This window comes from Bos mutus, chromosome 22, assembly GCF_027580195.1.
Source record: "Bos mutus isolate GX-2022 chromosome 22, NWIPB_WYAK_1.1, whole genome shotgun sequence".
Taxonomy (NCBI): Eukaryota; Metazoa; Chordata; class Mammalia; order Artiodactyla; family Bovidae; genus Bos; species Bos mutus.
In genome coordinates, this window is record NC_091638.1 from 28,608,330 (window position 1) to 28,626,266 (window position 17,937).

General features: G+C 45.9%; 1 protein-coding gene across 3 annotated transcripts in view; it reads left to right on the forward strand.

The window, feature by feature from the left end:
- Positions 1 to 17,937, forward strand: part of PDZRN3 (PDZ domain containing ring finger 3) — a 268,944-nt gene that overhangs the window by 230,090 nt on the left and 20,917 nt on the right. For all 3 annotated transcript variants that reach the window (XM_070358887.1, XM_014483022.2, XM_070358888.1), the window contains one exon: positions 15,998 to 16,245. In XM_070358887.1, coding sequence (XP_070214988.1) covers positions 15,998 to 16,245 — 248 coding nt within the window. The remainder of the gene's footprint in view (positions 1 to 15,997; positions 16,246 to 17,937) is intronic.

The following is a 17,937-nucleotide window of genomic DNA, read 5'->3' on the forward strand; positions in this document are numbered from 1 at the left end:
TGTGAAGGACAAAGAGTTTTAGGAACAAGTAGGTAGAGCTCCCCTCTTTGAGGCTGGGGAGTACATGTTCCACTTTGCAGAGCAAATTGTTAAGACTTGACATGAGTGTCTTTTTTTTCTTAGTATTATTTATTTATTTGGCTGCATTGGGTCTTATTTGTGACATGCGGGATTTTCCATCTCCCGTTGCAGCTTGCGAACCCTTAGTGGGAACATGTGGGATCTAGTTCCCCGACCAGGTATCAAACCCAGGCTCCTGCATTGGGAGTGTGGGATCTGAGCCTCTGGACCGCTAGGGAAGTCCCTGAGTAGCTTTTTTAATCAATCAGCAAAATAAGCCCATCTTCCTCTTCTTATCTAACCTCCTTATGATTTTGCAGCAAAAGGGGAGAGATACAGGATTCCAGAGTCTTAGGAAGCAAAGTCTCCAGTAGTGACTAGGGGCTTAGGTCAGAGCAGGAACAGCAGGTGCTGCATGGTGTCCTTGGCATCCACAGGAACTCGTGAGCAAAGGCCCCCAGAAGGAGCAAGGGCTCGGGACCTGCCTAGGTCCTTCTTCAGTTCAAGGTTTTGACATTTGGCACTTGCCTCTGTCTGTCGTGATCCTCACACTTCAGCAGGTACTTTACCTTTGCAAAGAATGCTGTATTTGGAGTTAGGAAGCCAAGTTCAAGCTCCCCAAACTACTGTTTGATATCTATAGAACCTTTAGGCAAGTCACTTACTCTTAATCTCAGCTTCCTGTGAAAATGGGAATATGCTGGAAATTGGGAGGGCTCCACTTCCTCAGCCTCAGAGAGTAGTATGGTCTGCTCCCTTCCCGCCTCTCCAGTCTCTTCACATAAGCATCTCTATGGCATGTATCTTGACCCTGGTGTACCAGCTCTCTTCCAGCCACAGGACTTGGCACATGCTACTGTCTCATCTGGAATACAGTCTCCTCCCTTCTTCCCCACGTAAATCCTGGCTGTTCTTCTGATTTGCCCTCAACATCTCTTTCGCAGAGGCGTCCCGTCTTCCCAACACCTGACCCCTGTCCCTGCCAGGTTGTCTTTCCTTCCCTCAGTTATGGGATTATTAGCATCTATCTCCTTAACCAGACAGTGATCTTCCTCGGGCACCTTCTGTATTTGTTTTCACTCACAAACGTACTAGAGTTTTAGTCATTCTGTTTTTGCATGTGAATAAGTGATTAAATGTACAATCCGTAAGCCTCGTGTATGGTACATAGAAAACACTCAGAAGTGTTAGACGTCATTCGTTCAAAGAAGTCACAGATAGGAACTCCAGCCTAAGTACCTTTGGCCTTTGAATAACATTTCAAATTCCAGCTATGCTTTCAGTTTTCCCCTGGTGTGGACCTTTTCAGTTTAGTTCAGTCGCTCAGTCGTGTCTAACTCTTTGGGACCCCATGAACCACAGCAGGCCTCCCTGTGCGTCACCAACTCCCAGAGTCCACCCAAACCCATGTCCATTGAGTTGGTGATGCCATCCAATCATCTAATCCTCTGTTGTCCCCTTAACCTCCTAGCCTCTATCTTTCCCAGCATCAGGGTCTTTTCCAGTGAGTCAGCTCTTCGCATCAGGTGGCCAAAGTATTAGAGTTTCAGCTTCAACATCAGTCCTTCCAGTGAACACCCAAGACTGATCTCCTTTAGGATGGACTGGTTGGATCTCCTTGCAGTCCAAGGGACTCTCAAGAGTCTTCTCCAATACCGCAGTTCAAAAGCATCAATTCTTCACCACTCAGCTTTCTGTACAGTCCAACTCTCACATCCATACATGACCACTGGAAAAACCATAGCCTTGACTAGTCGGACCTTTGTTGGCAAAGTAATGTCTCTGCTTTTGAATATGCTATCTAGGTTGGTCATAACTTTTCTTCCAAGGAGTAAGCGTCTTTTATTTTCATGGCTGCAGTCACCATCTGCAGTGATTTTGGAACGCAGAAAAATAAAGTCAACCACTGTTTCCCCATCTATTTGCCATGAAGTGATGGGACCAGATGCCATGATCTTAGTTTTCTGAATGTTGAGCTTTAAGCCAACTTTTTCACTCTCCTCTTTCACTTTCATCAAGAGGCACTTTCTGCCATAAGAGTGGTATCATCTGCGTATCTGAGGTTATTGATATTTCTCCTGGCAATCTTGAGTCCAGCTTGTGCTTCCTCCAGCCCAGCATTTCTCATGATGTACTCTGCATAGAAGTTAAATAAGCAGGGTGACAATATACAGCCTTGATGTACTCCTTTTCCTATTTGGAACCAGTTTGTGGTTCCATGTCCAGTTCTAACTGTTGCTTCCTGACCTGCATATAGGTTTCTCAAGAGGCAGGTCAGGTGGTCTGGTATTCCCATCTCTTTCAGAATTTTCCATAGTTTATTGTGATCCACACAGTCGCAGGCTTTGGCATAGTCAATAAAGCAGAAATAGATGTTTTTCTGGAACTCTCTTGCTTTTTCCATGATCCAGCAGATGTTGGCAATTTGATCTCTGGTTCCTCTGCCTTTTCTAAAACCTGTTTGAACATCTAGAAGTTCACTGTTCATGTATTGCTGAAGCCTGGCTTGGAGAATTTTGAGCATGACTTTACTAGCGTGTGAGATGAGTGCAATTGTGCGGTAGTTTGAGCATTCTTTGGCATTGCCTTTCTTTGGGATTGGAATGAAAACTGACCTTTTGCAGTCCTGTGGCCACTGCTGAGTTTTCCAAATTTGCTGACAGATTGAGTGCAGCACTTCCATAGCATCATCTTTCAGGATTTGAAAGAGCTCAACTGGAATTCCATCAGCTCCACTAGCTTTGTTTGTAGTGATGCTTCCTAAGGCCCACTTGACTTCCCATTCCAGGATGTCTGGCTCTAGGTGAGTGTGAGTGATCACACCAGCATGATTATCTGGGTCGTGAAGATCTTTTTTGTACAGTTTTTCTATGTATTCTTACCGCCTCTTTTTAATATCTTCTGCTTCTGTTAGGTCCATACCATTTCTGTCCTTTATACAAATGCTTTTTAGGAAATTGAAGGTATTTGAGAAGACACGGCATAATTTATTTAGAAAGGTGATTATGGACAAGCCAACTAATGATTATGACTCTATAAAGACAGAAGAATAAATAGCCTGTTCTCTCAGAATTCAGGAGTAGTTCTGTTTTCACGCTGACACCAGGCCCTTTTCAACTGATTTTTTTAACCACTAAGCCTACATTTACTCGGGGCTTCCCTAGTGGCTCAGTGGTAGAGAATCCACCTGCCAAGCAGGAACTGTGGGATCAATCCCTGGGTCAGGAAGATCCTCTGGAGGAGGAAATGGCAACCCATTCTAGCATTCTTGCCTGGGACATCTCACAAACCAAGGAACCTGGCAGGCTACAGTTAATGGGGTCACAAAAGAATCAGACATGAGTTAGCGACTAAACAACAACTCCATTTAGTCTTCACAGTATTTTCTTCAAGGAGCCTATCACAGTCATTTTATCAGTTTTACTATCAGTCTGTAGATCACTAGATGAACTAGTTGGTGATACAGGAGCCAAAATTAATTTTCATCAAAGTGATATATATCAAAATTTTGCTTCTTTGGTTGGAAAACTGACAACAAACAAAAAAAAAAAACCAAAAAATTCCAAACCCCTGTTGAGGTTCCAAACCAGATTTGAGGTTACACAAATCCCTGACAGCCAAGAAATTCTATTTATAGTGAATCCACTTTAACTTTGATTTTCTTTCTGGAACTCATTGGTTTGTTACCTGACCTTCGTGTTGTTTAGAGATAGCTAGGAGATTTCATAATCTTGTTAAAAGAAGCAAATAAAGTGCAGGGCATTAGGGCCCGTAAGCATTTTTCAAAATTAGCTTTCTTGACCTGACTCTTCTTTAAGATTCAAAGGCTTCAAGAAGTCTGAGGCTACTTATTTCATTAGTGGGTAAGAGTTTTCTTTTTTAACAGATTTTTCCCTAATTGGACTATTTTAAGTGGCGTTCCATTGTCAGGACTTCATAAAATGCCTTGGGATGTGGACATTCATAGGACAGACATGCTAAAATGTGATGAGACAATTTAGTAAGATAGAATTTAGAGAAAAAAAAATAGATTCCTCTCTGCTTTGAGTTTCTCTGCAGTTGAGTAGGGATAGGTAAGTGAATCTCATTAAACGTGGTACCATCACCATGAGTTCCTGAGAAAGGACAGGTGGCTGAGCCCACCTGGTTGAGCATGGTGGAGCTCACCCACCCCCACCTAGGCACGTCCAGCGAATGTTCTCCTTTGACGACGATCTTTGTTCTTTCCATTTGAGAGTCATGTTCCTCATCTTGTGCCTCCCCCTCTGTCTTTCTGATGACTCTGTTTCACCCTTCCCCTGCTTCCTGGGGTCAGTATGCATGCGTGCTAAATCGCTTCAGTTATGTCCGACTCTTTGCAACCCCAGGGACTGCAGGCCACCAGGTTCCCCTGTCCAAGGGATTCTCCAGGCAACAATACTGGAGTGGGTTCTCATGGCCTCCTCCAGGGGATGTTCCCCATCCACAGATCGAATGCATGACTCATGTCTCCTGCATTGGCAGGTGGGCTCTTTACCACCCACGCCACCTGGGAAGCCCTGGGGTCAGTGTAATCAGCTGTTGGCACTTCTCTTTGCTTTAAGGCTGAGGTTGGGTCACAGCACTCCAGCTGCACTGTCCAGTGATGAGAGTGGGCTCTTGAAGTTGGGCAGACCGGGTTGAAATCCCATCTCTACTGCTCATGAGCTGCACGCCTTTGAGAAAGCTGCTGGCACACCTTGGACTTAACTTCCTGATCTGTAAAAGCAGAGATAATACCCCTCACCTCACCATTGACCTTCTTCCTGTGACCTGGACACAGTTGTCCATGTAAAGCACGTAGCACAGTGCCTGGCACAGAGCAGACACCCAGAGCTGCGGGTTCAGAGTATTACATCTTCTAGAGGGATACCTGGATCCAGAAGACGCCTTCTTTCCACATTGATGAGGGGACATAAAGCCTTGTTTATGAGTTGTTCTTACGTAATTTTGCAGTAAAGTTTCTACTGAAATTTGGCAGGTGGAATTTTTAGGAACCACATGTGGGCCACTACCCCAGGACAAAGCGGTAACTATGAGCCAGACTGCCTTCTAAGCCCTTTTCAATAGATTTACACAGCTCCACTTAGAGACAAAGCACAGGGAGGGTAGGTAGTTTCTCCAGGTTTGTAGGCAACCCACTCCAGTACTCTTGCCTGGAAAATCCCATGGACAGAGGAGCCTGGTAGGCGGCAGTCCATGGGGTCGCTAAGAGTCAGGCACGACTGAGCGACTTCACTTTCAGTTTTCACTTTCATGCATTGGAGAAGGATATGCAACCCACTCCAGTGTTCTTGCCTGGAGAATCCCAGGGAAGGGGGAGCCTGGTGGGCTGCCGTCTATGGGGTCGCACAGAGTCGGACATGACTGAAGCGACTTAGCAGCAGCAAACAATGACTCAGTTGGTAAAGAATCCACCTGAAATGCAGGAGACCCCGGTTCAATTCCTGGGTCGGGAAGATCTGCTGGAGAAGGGATAGGCTACCCACTCCGGTATTCTTGGGTTTCCCTGGTGGCTCAGCTGGTAAAGAATCCACCTTCAATGTGGGAGATCTGGGTTCAATTCCTGAGTTGGGAAGATCCCCTGGAGAAGGGAAAGGCTACCCACTCCAATATTCTGGCCTGGAGAATTCCATGGACTATATAGTCCATGGGGTCAGAAAGAGTCGGACACGACTGAGCGACTTTTTCACTTTCACTTTCAAACAACAGTCAGCATTGGGTACTGTGCTAAGATCAGTTGTCACAGAAGCATAAGAATTAAGAGCTGAAATATCCCCCATCTCCAACTGAGAACACAGAGGCACAGGAGTAGCGTGACCCACCCTAAGTCACACAGCCGGTTACCTGGCCGAGCAGGAACTCAAGGCACCTGTGCGTCTCATCCCAGAGCCCCAGCAGGGCCCATCCTCCCCCAGTGTTCCTGGGCCTTGGTTACCACGTGATCAGTGCCTGGCACCCAGTGGATCCCCACTAGTTCCACGATCGAGTGAGGACAACAGAGATTTAGTAGCTGTTGAATCCCCCCTCTGTGCAGGGCCGTGATTACCTTCTCTGCACAGCCTAATTAGTTCGGACACCACCCAGTGAGTTAGGGCCTGCTGTAAACCCATTTTAATGATAGAGAAACTGAGGCCCCCGGAGGTTAAACTGCTCGAGATGCTTCAGCATCTCCGACACAGCCAACACTGAAGCCCAGGCCGTGGGCACTAGGGCTGAAGTTTTTAGCTTTGACTGTGGACCCTCATCATACATAGCACTCCTGCCTGTTCTTGCCTGTCTTCATGTTAGAAGCCCCTCCTCACTGGAAACTTAATGACTGCGGTGACACAGAACATCATTAAGCATTGTTGTAAACTGTGTGACCATGGTCCTGTGGATGGAAGAGTCTTCCTATACATCCCTTCCTCTAATGATTAGACACTTGAAGGTAGAAATTTTAATTCTAACCAGCCAGCCCTCAGTTTTTGAGGAAAACAGCTAACAAATTTAAGTTTATACAAGTGACATATGAGCCCAGTATGAAGTTCATACCAAGCAGATGAAAATGACATAATAAAATGGTTTCCATAAACCTTTGAGTGATGCCTGCAAAAACCTGGCCACACTTCCTTTCTTCTATGTCTGGCTGTATTTGCTATTATCACAGGAGATCATGCCAGGCAATCATGATTGGGCTTCCCAGGTGGCGCTAGTGGTAAAGAACCCACCTGCCAATGCAGGAGACATAAGAGATGCAGGTTCCATCCCTGGGTTGGGAAGATCCCCTGGAGAAGGGCTTGGCAACCCACTCTAGTATTCTTGCGTGGAGAATCCCATGGACAGAGGAGCCTGGCGGGCCACAGTCCATGGAGTTGCAAAGAGTCAGACATGACTGAAGTGACTTAGCACTCACGTATGCACAGGAGATGCCAGTGTGGATGGTTAAATGAAGTAAAATTGATGTGTAGGAAGAAGTATGAATACTTCTTGAACTAAGCATGCATCTCTCGATTCAAGGTGAAAGCCACCAGCATCTTAATGGAAGGTGTTCAGATGCACAGACCCTCTCTGTGCCCCTTGATTTCATGCCAATCCCATGGTGATGAAAGTAGGGCTTGCCTCATGATTGTGTGAGTTGGTGTATACATAGTGCTTAGACCAAGTCTTCATCTGACACACAAGGGTGCTGATTCACAACTTAAGTGTCAGAAACTCCAACATTCAGTCTCACATCTTCTGGTCACTCATTAGGTATGAAGGTGAGCAATGCCACACAGAGAGCTGATAGGGGCTTTCTCAGGCTTTTCAACCTGCAAGTACTCAGGGAAGACCCCTGCTGACAACCCTCCCGGCATAGGGTGAGGGAGCCGAGCACCCAGCGGTCCCCTCCGTACGTCCAAGACTCAAGTGCACGTGTCCGTAGGCCAAGCCGTCATGTGCTTCCACTGCAGCCAACTCCTGACCCAGGCAGCAGAGCCCACCCACGGCAACCCTTCTGGCTTTCACTGTGAGTTAGAGAAGGGCCCTCCTTCCTCTGGGTGGACATGATGTGTTGCCCACCTGCCCTCACCTCACCTGGCCCAGGCACAGTGCTCACAGCTGAGTCCACACCACTACTGGCCAGGGAGGGGAGAGAATTGTCTGCGGAACAGAAAGAAGCAATTTTGCATTTCTTGTGAGGTCTACAGATGTGTCATTTGTCTCTTTCCTCTCCACTGGGGATCAGGGATTCTTTTTTTACTTCCAATGGCCCCACTTTGTCACCTGCAAGTTAAGAACCCAGAGACTTCAGAAGAGCTTAGCTGGAACTGCCTTGATTCTTCATAGACACTCTAAGGCCTCTCTGGACCTCATATATATTTTTTTTCTCCAAAAACTAGAAGGTATGCCATGAAATGCCAACAAGTGTGCATGAGGAGAACGTGATGGTCTACAGACATATAAACAGGTCACTTGGGTGATAAATATTTGTGAGGCTGCTGCATGCCAGCCACTGTGCTAACCTCTGGGCATCCTATAGTGAACAGACCACACACTCTTTTGCCCTTGTGGAACTTGGGGGCCCCACGAGAAAATACAGGCACTCAACAGAAAAGCAAATAACTACGTAATTACACATCTCCAGAAAGCTGTGAAGGGTGACATCCCATTTGACTCAGTGACATCTCTTTGTGGGAATGTCCTCCAGCATCAGTAATTTGCATGTAGAAATGGTGAGGCAGCTGGTTGGACCAGAAGGGTTGGCCAGGGCTTTGCAGATAAGTAAGAAGGAATAAGAGAAGGGCAAGGATGGTTGAAGACATTTGCAAGGACATCCTCCAGGAGCGAACAGTGATGAACCCTGGCATATAAAGGACCATATTTAAGTGACTTGTAACCTGAAACCAATCCCTTTCCAGAGAAACTGAATATGTACCTGGAAAAGACACTCGAGTTTCAGAGAACTTACAGGACCTAGAAAGTAGACAGATTCAGCTGTAGAAACACCTTGTTTCCAAGTACTTAAAACAGGGCTTTCCTGTTATGTATTGAGCTGATGCTGTAAATTACTACCTTTCAGATGAGGTTAAAGTTGCATGTTCATTTTAAGACGCAGAGTGGTTCAGATACACTAATTTAATGGACAACAGTGGGATTTAGGGGTGATGATATCAAAACTTCCAAAAGAAGATAAGGAAGATTTTGTTGATGAAGGTAGGATACTGACCTGAGAAGAAAGCATCTTGTAATATTTTACTACTAATCATTTTCAACAGAGTACATATATGATTTTTAATAGAGTACATGTATGATTTTTAGCCTCTTTCAAACATGTCATCTTTTTATCAGTCAAGGGCTGGTAGCCAGGTATTTTTTACATTTAGGGGGTAAAGTAAAGGATTTTGAAACATGATAGGCTTAAGTTTGACAGAAGATTCTTCTGATAGGAAAATTACCCAGGCTATACATTCATCCATATAGGGAGATCAGAATATGATAAGGAGAGGAGCTTCCAGCTGAAGACATACCAAACTTATGGAAATAACGTCAGGACAGGTAATTTAGAAATTACCATGGACAAACCTCATTGAGGTCCTTATTGCAGACCAAATGCATCCGCATGGATTTAAGTTCTTACTGCATCAGAGCCGAGGTCTCTTTGAGTGTAGTGTTCTTATCCGTGCACATCTCTGAAGTGAGTACTTTCTTCACACACATCTCTAAAATCAGTGCTTTTCACAGAAACATTAATTTGAACACCATTTGTTCATTAAGACCCATCTTCCCTCTTAGCCACATAATACCCCCATTTTAGATAAGTTGGCCTTCCCTTTATCGAGCCCCAGAGCAGACTATAAATTTGAAATAAATTAAGACAGACAGGAGTTTCCTGAATGAGAAAAGGTTTTTTTTTTTTTAATCCAGCCTAAATCAGGGCATGAAACATTTTACTTTTTGTTATGTATTTTATTATCATCTATTGCTTCCAGTGGGATCTAAGTTTTAATTAGTTGAAAACATAGGTGTGATATTTTGCAGAATGCAATCACTGCCCCTGTATTTAATTAAATGAACTCTATAAAAGTTGGGTTTTAGCCTAGGGCATAATTTATAATAGGCCGAATTTGAAACTGCATAAGCACTTTATACTGGGGCCATTTGCACATGTAATAGAAATCGAGGTGATTGCTATCTGCCGAACCACAGAAACCAAATGTCTTCCCATAAATAGAAACTTATTTTCTAATTTAGAAGGGGTATGCCATGTCTTCTCTGAATATAGCTTAAAATATCCTGAACCGCTTACAGTTTTGTTGTAGGGAACTTTGAAGCTTTCTGGCTCCTCTCTTTTGTTGTGCTGTTTATAATTCTGTCAGTTTATTTTTGGTTGGGCTGGGTCTTCGTTGCTGCACGGGCTTTTCTCTTGTTGCGGGGCACAGGCTCTGGGACACAAGGGCTTCAGTAGAGCACAGGGCCAGTAGCTGTGGCACACGGGCTTTATCGCTCTACAGCATGTAGGATCTTCCCGGATCAGGGGTCGAACCCGTGTCTTCTTCACTGGCAGGCACTGAGCCACCAGGGGCACCCCAGCTCCTCTTTGGAAAGGTGATTTCTGAAAGTGTATGACAGCAGTTTTCACCAATGGAATGTCTAGGTAGACATCGCAAACCAAGACTCTTTGTAACTCACTAGCTTAGTGTTCCAGTGTAGACTTGCCTCCTCGGCCAGATCAAGCCCCTCCCTAGATGCTAGGAGGAAATTCTACCCACAGTACATTTCTTCTGATCGTTTCATTAGTGGCTTTCCCGTGCCATCTTTCCCCAAGAAATTCTTCCAAGCGGTGTCCCTGCAGCCAAGAGGGGAGCAAGTCTCGCTAAATAACCTCAGTAAATGCTAGATGAATGCATGAAAGATGGACAGGGGGATTATCAGTGAGATTTACCCCCAAATGGAAGAGCACCGCAGCTTTGCTTTAGTTCTCAGGGCCGTGGAATACGTACCCATGGGCACCTCAAAGAGCCACAGTCACGCTACCCAGGCTTCAGTGCGACCAGGAAGGAATCGCTGCATGCCTGCAGCATCTCATCCCTGGAGATCTCCTGCTCAGGGCCCTCTATAAGTTCCCTCAGTGTCCTGTCAGATTTGCAACAGCGCTGTTTTGCCCTGAGACAAACCGACTCGATTTTCACCCTAATTGCACCTCCATCCCAGGGGACCATCCTCGGCCTTAGGTGAATAACTTAAGCATTTAATGTATAATAAAGTTTGCCATCAGCATTTCTCTTTCGAAAACATTCCATTTACTTGGTTTTAGAGCCGCATAAACTGTTTTAAAAAGCAATCTGCTCAATTGGGCGAGTTAATGATATTTAATTTGACTGGGCCAAACGTCACGGGATGAGCATCGCGCCTGTAATTGCAGCCATCATCGTTGCCGTTTGGCGTAATGTACGTGTAATGCTAATCCCGGGAATAAAGGTTGTCGTTCTCGGTCGGCTGACAGCGTGCACCGGAGCTATCACCTCGCCGAGTCTCTCACTGATGTGATTCCAAGATGACAGGGTAATAAGTGTTATGTGCACAAGGTAATTCAAAACAAATTTGGCTGCAAAAATAGATTGTCTAGGAGAGTAAAGTCCCACCTCGTCTCATCCTCTTTTAGAAGAATGTACCAATGCTTGCAATAGCTTGTCAGGAAGTTTGTATGGCAGGGGTCAAGTCCCGTAGAATTTATCTGTTGCACCCCCACACACAGAGAATTCCAACCTGTGGACTGAAAACATTAATATGTATGTCAGTGGCTCATGAACATTTGGGCTAGGGAACTTCACTGAAAAATAAAGAAGCCCCTCAGTATACTAATGTGTCTCTTAAGGCTACCTAAGCAGGCTGCATTTTGCTTCTCTAGTTTGCAGACTGTCGTCTCCTGGGAAAATGTGGCTTTTTTGGGGTAGGATCCCTCTTAGCCCTGGTATCTAGGTAAATTCTTCTTACGTGCATGCTAGGCTGTAAAGTAGATGATCTCATTAAACTTTAGAATAACCCTAAGAGGCATGACACTATAAGTACATTTATTTTGCATTAATGAAACTGAGACTCAGAATAAACGGTCCAAAGCGACAGTCTCTAACCCTGGTCCGATCCCGTAGTTTGGGACCTGGGGCACTCCGGCCCCGAGCTGTAAGACAGGAGCGGGCCCCCTGGCTTGTGGAGGGGCGTATTTGAGCTGTGCTTGATCAGTATACACCTGAGGACTGCTGAAGGTGTTCCACCAGGTACGGCGCTTTCTGTGGAACCCAGTCTTGAGCAGGGGTGACAATCTGGTGGGCGATGAGAGGACATTTCAGTCACCCTCAGGTTCCTGGCTTCCCAGAGGGTTTGCCACTGTTCTTTCTCTGCATCTTAGACCATAGCGATGTTGTGGGTGTTGTTGCATCTGTGCCTTGTAATAATATCCTAAGTTGGAGAGATGCAGAAAAGCCTTTTTGTGTTTGTAAGTGTGCATGCACCCAGACACAGGGCAGCTCTTTGTCCCCGAGAATCTTCTTAGCATAGACTGATGCAGGAGAGCCCTTCCTTTCAGTTTCTAGGTACCATTTAAGCATCTGCTCAGTAGTTCTTTGCTATTTTTTAGTCGCTAAGTCATATGCAACTCTTTGCCACCCCGCCAGGCTTCTCTGTCCATGAGATTTCCCAGGCAAGAATACTAGAGTAGGTTGCCATTTCCTTTTCCAGGGGATCATCCACACTCAAAGATCAAACCTACATCTCCTGCTTTGGTGGCAGATTCTTTACCACTGAGCCACCAGGGAAGTCCTCAGTAGTTCCAGCGTTGGTTCCTAACACCTATGCAAGGAAAGCAGTAGATGCCATCACTATCCTATAAAAATAAGCTTACTAAGATATAGATAGTCCTTATCAGAAGAGCATTTTCACTCACTGTCTTATACAGATCAGAGAAATGTCAACGGAAACAAATAAGACGTCCCTGTGTAACTTTACAAAACATCTGTGCGATAGCTGCACCAATCGGTGTGTTCTGGGCTGCAGGGAGTTAAGATCCAAGTTAAAATGGCCTAAAGCATGAGGATTGTGTCCTCAAATGTGACAAGAACTTTAGGATTAAGAGGTTCTAAGCTTAGTCCGTTCATTTGCTCAATGACAATCGTCAAGAGATGCCAGTTCTCCATTTTTCTGCTCTGCATCCCTCAGTATGTTAACCTGGCCTCAGAGACCCAGCTCCATCACTAAGCAAAAGGAACCAGACCTCCACACAAGCTAGAGCCAATTAAACCCACACCTCAGGCCTCCCCAAGGGGGTATGTTGTCTGATCTAGTGGAAAGGAAACACAATCCAAGCTCTTGTTGCAGACAGGAAGCAGAAGGAACAAGGAGAGACACTTTTTATCAGGCAGCTAACCTTTCTGCTGAGGTATTTGCAAGACATTATAATGTGGGTAAAAAGTAAAGACTCCCAGGATGGATTTTTTTGAGACACAATTTGAAGACTCCTTAGAAGAAAATCCCACGTTCGTTCCCTTTTGGCAAAAGTCCTTGTATTATAAAGAGTTTTGACATAACTTGCAGAGCCCATTCCAGTCGTGCTGTCTTGAGTTTACTGTGAGTAAAACTACCTTTAGTATCAGCCGTCGCCAGCATGGAGAGCTGGCAGTGGCCAAACCAGTATCTCCTAAGGGTGCTGTGATGTGGCGTTAATAGGATCCAGGGACAAATTTTGCTGTGACATCATAAATTCAGTATCTGACTCAGCTGTCAGGCATTAATGGAAGACATGGCTCAGATAGTTCAGCCTCAGCACTCCGCCTTGACTTTCATCCCCCCCGCCTCATCCCTGGGCCCTCAGAGTTCTCAGCTCTGAGCAGAGAAGGTGTCACTGTGCTCAACCGGTTTGGAAAGCTAGAAAGAATTCCTTCATGTCCTTTCATTCTGTCCTCAGTGGAAGGAGAGTGATGACAGTTGTGGTGTTAAATCCTGGCTCCCAGTCTTTCAGGATGAGGGATTGTAAGACTTTGATGGTTCAGCCATTGACTTATTTACTGGTGCACTCGAGGTATTTCACAGCTCCGAGTTCCTGCTCTGCCTAACTCCCTTATGATGATAGTAAATTACTTAAGTGGATTGACTCCAGATCATTAATAATCTCCACTGGCATGATTCATTTGAGCTTCATTACAAGGAAAGAATCTGACATCTATTCCTCAACCTAACAGTTGTTTACCAGGCATTTCAGCCTCAGAGTTCTCGTCCCCGTAGGGCCGGAGTGAAAGGGCTGAGAACAAAATAGAAAAACTGCTGCGCCATCAGTATTCATGTGCTGCTTGGGTACAGAGAAACCGAAGAGCTCTACCTCAGAGGATGGACCTAATAGTCTGTATGCTTTGAAGTAAATGCTGCTGAGGGCGGAAATGTAGAAGCCAGGCAGGACAAGCAAGGTTCAGAGTCGGTTTGGGCATTTATAAACAAAAGACGTGAATTTGTCAGTGCTGCTGTCCAGAGAAGATCTGAGACTCTGGGGAACTCCTGCTAACATGCATTCTACACAATATGATTATTACACCATCATTTTATATCTGATTTTAAAAAGTAGACCAACTTCTTGGGGAATGCTGCTAAGTCACTTCAGTCATGTCCGACTCTGTGCGACCCCGTAGATGGTAGCCCACCAGGCTCCCCCGTCCCTGGGATTCTCCAGGCAAGAACACTGGAGTGGGTTGCCATTTCCTTCTCCAATGCATGAAAGTAAAAAGTGAAAGTGAAGTCGCTCAGTCGTGTCCGACTCTTAGCAACCCCATGGACTGCAGCCCACCAGGCTCCGCCATCCATGGGATTTTCCAGGCAAGAGTACTGGAGTGGGGGAATAATACCAAAATATTCCAGAGTCTGAAAACTGCCATGCAAGTGCAATTCTTAGACATCACCAAAGTACTGGAACACAGCATCACACTCCTTGCCTGTGGGGGATGAGACAGGGAAGGTAAATGAAATAGGTGAGCTTCCGTGTTGCTGGGAATGACTTCATTTTCTAGATACAAGGTTTTGGCTTCTCTTTCCTCTTGTGTAAGCTCTTGTACAGAGAACCATGTTCGGTTAGTTTGGATTCTACCATTGGAAAGAATCCTGCTCGCAGCATCCGAAGTTGTGACCCATTAGTAACAAGCAAGGTCATCGCGTGTGGCTTATTTGTGGCTATAAGGGGAGGGGGATGAACATGCTTTGGTCCCGCTACCTTCCCAAGGCTGTGATGAGAAAAGTGTTAAGAGGCATCTTCATTTCAGCCACGCAGTAGACAGTGGGTGCTCAGGAAAGATTGCCATAGCAAAGGACTGTACACAGTCGGGAACAGCAGAGCAGTAAAGCTAGATGCTGTTTCCGGAACATCCTCAAAGTGGCAGGTCATTTGCGCTCCTTCTTGATCCCTGCCGTATCCACCTATGGCCTGATTATCACTGACTTAATATTCTCAATTGACTTTTTAAGGAAAAGCAAAGGCATTCCTTTAAGAAGGAAATGCCACATCCCTTCCGTGAAAGGAAAGCCAATCTGCCCTGACATGCACTGGGAAAATACACACCATTCAAAGAGAAAAATTAATTAACATCCAGTTATTAATAGCTCGTATGGCACGATAAAGGCTGGAGCCCGAGGCTGCTCCTTTCTCTCACAGGCAAGACTAGGAGGGGGGTGAAACTGTATAAAGACATTCCAGTAGGAAGCCAAGCCTTCCCCACCATGAGGTTTATTGTTTCACGTCTGATCCACACACCTCCACACTCACCCGCTTCCCACCAGGCATTCCTGGGGAACCTGACACTAAGCAGTGAAGTTCTTGGACACCCCCGAGTTTTCCTTTTAGCTGCTTGTACATGAAAACCATCCTCCCAGCTTCTGCTTAATTCAGTTCAGTCCAGTTGCTCAGTCGTGTCCAACTCTTTGCGACCCCATGGACTGCAGCACACCGGTTTTCCCTGTCCATCACCAACTCCTGGAGCTTGCTCAAATTCATGTCCATCAAGGCGGTGATGCCATCCAGCCATCTCATCCTCTGTTATCCCCTTCTCCTCCTACCCTCAATCTTTCCCAGCATCAGGGTCTTTTCCAATGAGTCAGCTCTTCATATCAGGTGGCCAAAGTATTGGAGTTTCAGCTTCAGCATCAGTCCTTCCAATGAATATTCATAACTGATTCCCTTTAGGATTGACTAGTTGGATCCCCTTGCAGTCCAAGGGACTCTCAAGAGTCTTGTCTAGCACCACAGTTCAAAAGCATCAATTCTTCAGTGTTCAGCTTTCCTTGTTGTCCAGCTCACACATCCATACATGACTACTAGAGGGAAAAAAAAAAAAAAGATAATGCTGTTAAATTCAAGCAGAATTGTTAATCTTTAACAAAATCTGCTTAATTATAATCCTCTAAGCACTCTCATATTTTTCAACAGGTCAATGGCAAAGACTTATCCAGAGCAACTCATGACCAGGCTGTGGAAGCCTTCAAGACAGCCAAGGAACCCATCGTGGTCCAGGTGTTGAGGAGAACACCACGGACCAAAATGTTCACTCCTCCGTCAGAGTCACAGATGGTGGACATGGGAACACAGACAGACATCACCTTTGAGCACATCATGGCCCTGAGCAAGATGTCCTCGCCCACCCCGCCTGTGCTGGATCCCTATCTCTTGCCAGAGGAGTAAGTAATAACACGTCCTTTTCTAACTTTTATTTTTTTGGCTGTGCTCCATCTTCACTGCCACACGCAGCCTTTCTTTAGTTGTGGCAAGCAGAGGTTACTCTCTAGATGTGGCCCGTGGGCTTCTCAGTGCAGTGGCCTCTCTCGTTGCAGAGCACAGGCTCTAGAGTGCGCGATCTGTAGTTGTGGCGCACGAGCGTAGTTGCCCCACGGCATGTGGGATCCTCCCGGACCAGGGATCCAGCGGGTGTCCCCACCATCACAAAGTGGATGATCACCCAGTGGACCACGGGGAAGCCCGTGACCATGCATCTTGAGTGTGTTAGGGGTGGTACAGAAGTACAGGGAAGTCAGTGTCTTCCTTTCTGTGTGAGGAGAAAAATGAACACATCTTAACCGTTTTCTTCCAAGTTGCCCGTGTTTCACTTTATTGTTTATAGAGGCGATAAATTGAATCCTGCTCAAAACCGCCCCGACATATTAATTACTTTATTATAACCCTGGAGCGGAGTTATTCAAATTATAGCCGAAGAACAAAATTACTTACAAATGTCATAAAAGTTGTTTCAGAATAAAATTTAATCACCGCAAATGGCAGAGGAAAGGTTTGGTAGTTATCACTACAGGGAATGCTGATGGTTCTTTTAAGGAGACAGCAGAGTAAGTTGTGAGTGTAAAGGGAGCCCTAGAGGTGGTGCCTTCTGCTTTCTTGGGTCTCATTTCAAACCTGGATCCATGGAATAAATCCACACATGCCTCATATAAGTACTGCACTTACCGATTAAATAACAGCTGTGATCCAACACATCGCAGTAATTGCTTTACACAACTCTCCTCCTCCTGCACTTACTGCCGGAGACATCGGGTAGTTCAGAGCCTTTGACGTGGCCAGACCTGATGCTCAAACTGATCTCTCGCTGCGAAACGTGCAGTCTGTTTGCCTGGGCCTTGTTTTTCCTCTGTTAAAATGGGGTCATAATAGTACCCATCTCACAGAATTGTTGAAAGATTAAATGAAGTCACGTGGAAAATTCTCAGCATGGCATATGGTAGGCACTGGATGAATGATGCAGTGATCATTGCTGATTTAATCAGTGGTGTAAAATATGTAAGGGGAAAAAATGAGCAGGAAATTTGCTCAGGTGTCCGTGTGGCTTAAAAGATGTCCATTTTAAGCTGGTTTGTCGTATGTGATTTGGTCTGTCCATGCGCAGGGTGTCCACTTTCCCCTTAGCCTCTCTGGATGATACTACAGTCTTGCTCCTGCTCCAGGTCGTTGCCTCGATGCCTTACTTCAAAGGGCATGTCCACCTCTTCTAGGGGCAGCCTCTGAGGGGTACCTGTCGGGTTTCTGTTAGCAACTCGGTTGCAACAAGCATGCATTTCCTGGGTTCCATCACATGCCAGACAGAGGCTGGCCTTTCATCCCGTGGTTCTGATGGTTAGCTGTCGTCAGAACCCAGGGCCGACTCCCCAGGTGTGGCAAAGGGAACTGGGCTGCAGCAGACAGCGCGTGGAGGAGGAGGGGGTACCTGTCTGACACAGGGCACAGGGCGGTGTGCCAGCACCCTGCTCTCACCTACTTCTCACGCCTGTCCCTTCCGTGCCACAGGGAACCGCAGACTCAGCAGTTCCACCCCCCACAAGCTGGCAGCCAGACCGAGAGGCAAGCCAGTCGCACCTCATCTCGCA